The 5,600-nt window shown below is 53.2% G+C and overlaps 1 protein-coding gene across 1 annotated transcript; it reads right to left on the reverse strand.

The window, feature by feature from the left end:
- Positions 1 to 445: 445 nt before the first annotated feature.
- On the reverse strand, positions 446 to 4,842 carry LOC113617014 (uncharacterized; the record flags this gene model as incomplete). The annotated part of the gene is given in 2 exon segments (XM_027100344.1): positions 446 to 1,804; positions 2,472 to 4,842. Coding segments are annotated over 2 exon segments (2,533 nt in total), but the record flags the coding sequence as incomplete, so codon positions are not given.
- Positions 4,843 to 5,600: the final 758 nt, after the last annotated feature.

Below are 5,600 nucleotides of genomic sequence, written 5' to 3' on the forward strand. Positions count from 1 at the left end.
CTATCAGCAGTACCTTGGTCATCATGGGGGAGGGTACGGCGCAAAGTCAGTTTGAGGGGATTGTTCTTACTCCGGTCAACAGTCCAGGTGACATCAGCTTTAGTGGACTTGATGAGGTCAGAAAATGGGTCCACCGGCTTGACGTGTGTGTAATGGATCCAGGCAGCTATGCTGTCCACCTTGATGGCTGTCGGCGTTGTCAGGATGATCTGGTAAGGTCCTTTCCACCTGGGTTCTAGGGTCTCTTGTCGATGGCGTTTGACAAGGACCCAGTCACCTGGCCGGAGCTGGTGTGGAGTAGGTGGGGGTCCTGTTGCATATAGCTCTTTTAGTTTGGGCCAGATTGTCTCGTGTATCCGCTGTAAGGCTTGGAGGGAAGACAGGAAATTATTTTCTGGGTCCAATTGGATAAGGTTAGTCTTTAGATTAGGGATGATAGGAGGAGGCCTACCATGCATTATTTCGTAGGGAGTAAATCCTAGCTTATAGGGGGAATTTCGCACCCTAAACAGAGCGTAGGGGAGTAGGACTACCCAGTTAGCGCCAGTCTCCATGGTCAATTTAGTCAAGGTCTCTTTTAAAGTTCTATTCATCCTTTCTACCTGTCCTGAACTCTGGGGGCGGTATGCACAATGTAATTTCCAATTAGCCCCAAGTATGGAAGCCAGATCCTGACTTACCTTAGAAACGAAGGCTGGCCCGTTGTCGGACCCTATCATAACTGGAAAGCCATACCTGGGCAGGATCTCTTCTAGTAGCTTCTTAGCTACTATTTGTGCAGTCTCATTCTTGGTTGGGAATGCCTCAGTCCAACCTGAAAAGGTATCTATAAACACCAGTAAATATTTATACCCATATTTGCCAGGCTTTACCTCTGTGAAGTCCACTTCCCAGTAGGCTCCAGGCTGGTTTCCTCTCTCCCGGATGCCAGTGGTTGGCGGGTGGGTGCTGGCATTATGGAGTTGGCAGACTGCACAGTCAGCAACCAGTCGTTCAGTCTTCTCGGAGACATTTTTAATTTTAAGTCCAGTCTGCCTGATGAGATCCTGTAGCCGTCGGGCGCCCAAGTGGGTGCTACGGTGGATCCGTTCAAGGACCAGGGTTCCTAGTCTCTCAGGAAGGAGGATATTGTTCTTAGCGTCCCGCCACCATCCGTCTCTAACCTGGGTTAGAGGGAGCCTGCTCATCCATCTGATGTCATCCTCCGAGTAGTCGGGTTGGGGCGGTAGTTCCCGGGGGCCTGGATCCGGCAGTTGCAGGGGAAGTAATGGTATTGGAGTGTGTGCCGCCTTTCGAGCCATCTGGTCTGCCAAATTGTTGCCTCGGGCGACTGGATTCGTGGGTTTTTGATGCCCCGGGCAGTGTACAATGGCTAGCTTTTTGGGTTCCCATATGGCCGCTAGCAAGGCCAGGATTTCCTCTTTGTTCTTGATGTCTTTGCCCTCTGCTGTGAGTAGTCCCCGCTCTCGGTATATTGCCCCATGTATATGTGCGGTAGCGAAAGCATACCGGCTGTCTGTGTATATGGTAGCTTTTTGGCCTTTGCTCATCTTGAGAGCTTGGGTCAGGGCAATTAATTCAGCTTTTTGGGCTGAGGTCCCTGGGGGGAGAGTCTCTGCCCATATCACCTCAGTTTCTGATGTTACTGCTGCCCCCGCATACCTCTGACCTTGCTGGACAAAGCTGCTGCCGTCAGTGAACCATGTGACTTGTGCATCCGGTAGGGGCTGGTCACGTAGGTCTTCCCGAACCCCATGGATCTGGGCCAGTACCTCTGCACAGTCATGGAGTGGGGAGTCCAAATCTGGGTCAGGTAATAGGGAGGCAGGGTTTAATGCCCGCGGCGGAGTGTAGCTGATTCTGGGGGGATTTAACAGTAGACCCTGGTAGTGGACCAATCGAGCATTGCTCATCCATCGGTCGGGAGGCTGTTTGAGAACCCCGTCGATGGCGTGGGGGGTGGTGACATTTAACTCCTGCCCCATAGTTAGTTTGTCAGCATCCTTTACCATTAGGGCCGTGGCGGCGATCATCCGGAGGCAAGGAGGCCAGCCGGCAGCCACTGGGTCCAATTTTTTTGATAGGTAAGCAACAGGCCTGGGCCAAGGACCGAGGGGCTGGGTCAACACGGCCTTAGCTATGCCTTTGCTTTCATCTACAAAGAGGTGGAAGGGTTTGGAGACATCAGGGAGACCCAGGGCGGGTGCGGAAAGCAAGGCAGTTTTGATCTGCTGAAATGACTGCTCAGCCTCTTCTGTCCATTCAAAGGGCGTCTGCTCTTTGGTGGCTAGGTATAGCGGTTTGGCCATTTCAGCAAATTTGGGTATCCATAAACGGCAGAACCCAGCCGACCCCAAAAATTCCCTCACCTGTCGAGGCGTGGTGGGTCTGGGGATGCGGAGGACGGTTTCCTTCCGTGCATCTGTGAGCCATCGTTGCCCCCCTTTCAATAGGTATCCCAGGTAAGTTACCTCAGGCCTGCAGATCTGTGCTTTCTTGGCAGAGGCTCGGTATCCCAGGGTGCCGAGAGTCCGTAGGAGGTTTCTGGTTCCCTGCAGGCAGGCTTCAGCGGTCTCAGCAGCTATTAAGAGATCATCAACATACTGCAGGAGGGTTACATTGGGGTTTTGTCTCCGGTACTCACTGAGATCCTCGTGTAGGGCCTCATCAAACAAGGTAGGCGAGTTTTTGAATCCTTGGGGAAGTCTGGTCCAGGTGAGTTGTCCGTTTATACCTCTCTCGGGATCTGACCATTCGAAGGCAAAGAGTTCTTGACTTTTGGGCGCCAAGGGTAAACTAAAAAAGGCATCTTTGAGGTCCAGCACAGTATACCATTGTTTTTCTGGACTAAGGGCGCTCAAAAGAGTATATGGATTGGGCACAGTAGGATGGATGTCTATGACCCGTCTGTTAACTTCCCTCAGGTCCTGCACTGGGCGGTAGTCTTTACTGTTAGGTTTGCGGACTGGCAGCAGGGGTGTATTCCAGGCCGACTGGCAGGGACGCAGTATCCCCAGGTCAAGAAGCCGGCGAATATGAGGAGTGATACCAGTCTTGGCCTCTAGGGGCATGGGATATTGTCGGACACGTGCAGGATCTGCCCCCGGTTTGATCTCTATGAATAGGGCTGGGCGATGTTTGGCTAGTCCCACCCCCCCTGTTTCTGCCCATGCTTCGGGGAACTGCTGAAGCCATGACTCTATATCTTGATTTTGGGAGGGTGGTTCCTGGTGAAGTCGGTACTCATCTTCCAAGTTCAGGGTGAGCACAGATATGGGTTGGTCGTGAGGGTCTGTTACGATTGGCCCCTCTGGCCGAAAATGAATTTGTGCTCCCATTTTAGTGAGTAAGTCTCTCCCCAGTAAGGGGCAAGGGCTATCAGGAATGACCAGAAAGGTATGGGTTACCCTTCCCGTGCCCAAGTCCACAGTTCTCTGAGTGGTCCAAAGGTAACGTTTGACTCCCGTAGCTCCCTGGACCCAGGAGGATTTGTTAGAAATTTTCCCGTGGGGCTTAACCAAGACCGAATGCTGTGCCCCTGTATCCACCAGGAATTGGACTGGTTTCCCCTCCACTCGTAGGGTTACCCTGGGTTCGGGGAGGGGGTCCGAACCCCGTCCCCCCTAATTTGTATCATGTGTAAACAGGACTGGGGTGGCGTTCGGTTGCCATTGCCCCTGGTCGGGGCGCGGCTGCCTTTTCTTGGGGCATTCCCGAGCCCAGTGGCCCTTTTCCCTGCAATAGGCACATTGATCTCTGTCCAATGGTCGCCTGGGAGGTCGAGTGGCTGGGGGGCCCTCTTGATCTTTCTGAACAATGGCGGCCAGGACTTTAGTCATTTTCTCAGTGGCTTTAAGTTGTTTATCCTCTGGGGCGTCTCGGTTATTAAAGACGCGCTGGGCGATACGGAGTAAGTCCTGTATCTGTTTGCCCTCCAGATCTTCTAACTTCTGGAGTTTCTTTTTAATATCAGGGGCTGCCTGGTTAACGAAGGACATTACAATGGCGGCCTGATTTTCGGGGGCCTCTGGATCCATAGGGGTATACTGCCTAAAGGCTTCCATTAATCTTTCTAAATAAGAGGAGGGACTTTCTGTTCTACCTTGTACAATTGAATATACCTTGGCCAAATTAGTGGGCTTGCGCGCGGCAGCCCGGAGACCCGCCATTAGAGTCTGGCGATAAATGAGCAGTCGTCCCCTACCTTCTCCGGTGTTATAGTCCCAATCATCCTGCGGGGGGCGAGTTAAGGGAAAAGCTGCATTGATGAGGTCAGGGTTAGCGGTGGGTTGACCATTATCTCCAGGAACCAGTTTTCTCGCCTCCAGCTGGATTCGCTCCCGTTCTTCGGTAGTGAATAGGATCCGGAGGAGCTGTTGGCAGTCATCCCAGGTGGGCTGATGAGTGAACATAACGCTATCTAGAAGAGCTATCAAGTCTTTAGGATTATCAGAAAAACGGGCATTCTGGGTTTTCCAATTATATAGGTCACTGGTAGAGAATGGCCAATACTGGAGTCGGGGGTTCCCTGTCTCATCGGGAGGGCCTATTTCTCGCAGGGGTAGGGCTATGGTGGAATCAGGATGGCGGAACCCTGGGTCGCGCTGAGTGCGTCCGCGAGTGCGCCCAGCCGGTCCCTGGGAATTATTTTCATTGGGCAGGGGGACCGGTAGCGCCTCTGCCTCTCGGTCCTCCGGTTCTGGCCTGGGTGGCCCTCCGGGAGGGGCCGCAGGAGGTTCTACCAAGGGGAGAGGAGCAGAGCCAGGAGCAGGAAGGGGGACTGGTTGTGGGGCCAAAGGAGGAGATTGATATGGGGGGGGTTCTAGGAGAAGGAGGTCTTGGCTGTCAGAGAGTATGGGTGCAGTTCGGGTCTGAGGCTTGGGAGGTTTAGTTGGTCGGGCCGCAAGGATCTTATATGACCCTGATGACAAAAAGGGGGTCATCCAGGGAAGAGGGTTTTCTACCAGGTCCTGCCATACCAGGATGTAGGGGATCTGGTCCGGATGGCCTTCTTTTCCTGGCAAGAAAACTCTAGATTTAACTTTTAGGATTATAGGAAGACAAAAGGTACCCTCGGTGGGCCAGCCAACCCCGAAAGTTGGCCATTCAGAGCGGCAGAAGGTAATTAGTTTTCTTTTCCGGATGTCCAGACTGAAGTTGTGTCCTCGGGACTTTACATCCCCGAAATTAGCGAGAAGGAGGGAGAGGGGGGTACTCTGTGCTTGGCCCATGTCTAGGTCCTGGAAGAGATTGATTAGAAAAGGTTACTCTGAAAACAAAAGTGATTAAGAGCAGTCCCAATAGCGGAGTCTGTAAAAGGAGGAAGGGGAGGTTATCGCGTGCGCGCTTCAGATGGGCTGTCCGCCCCAGATGGGTCGTGGTGGACGTCTCCAACCACACCCGACTAGGTGTCCTATAGCGCGTCCGCCAGGACTGTCCTAGTCCCCAAAACAGAAGGTACCCTGAGCCGGCTTACTTACCGATCGGTTGTCAGCGATGACCCGTTGACCTGATGTCTGGTGGGCTTGGGGGCATCCCGGACGAGCCCCCAAATGAAATGCCCGAGGTCGCGAGGCCCCTCCACAAGACCACCAGAGTCG

The sequence above is a fragment of the Aethalodelphis obliquidens genome, unplaced genomic scaffold, assembly GCF_003676395.1.
Source record: "Aethalodelphis obliquidens isolate GAN/ISIS:26980383/991018 unplaced genomic scaffold, ASM367639v1 scaffold1180, whole genome shotgun sequence".
In the NCBI taxonomy this organism is placed as follows: domain Eukaryota; kingdom Metazoa; phylum Chordata; class Mammalia; order Artiodactyla; family Delphinidae; genus Aethalodelphis; species Aethalodelphis obliquidens.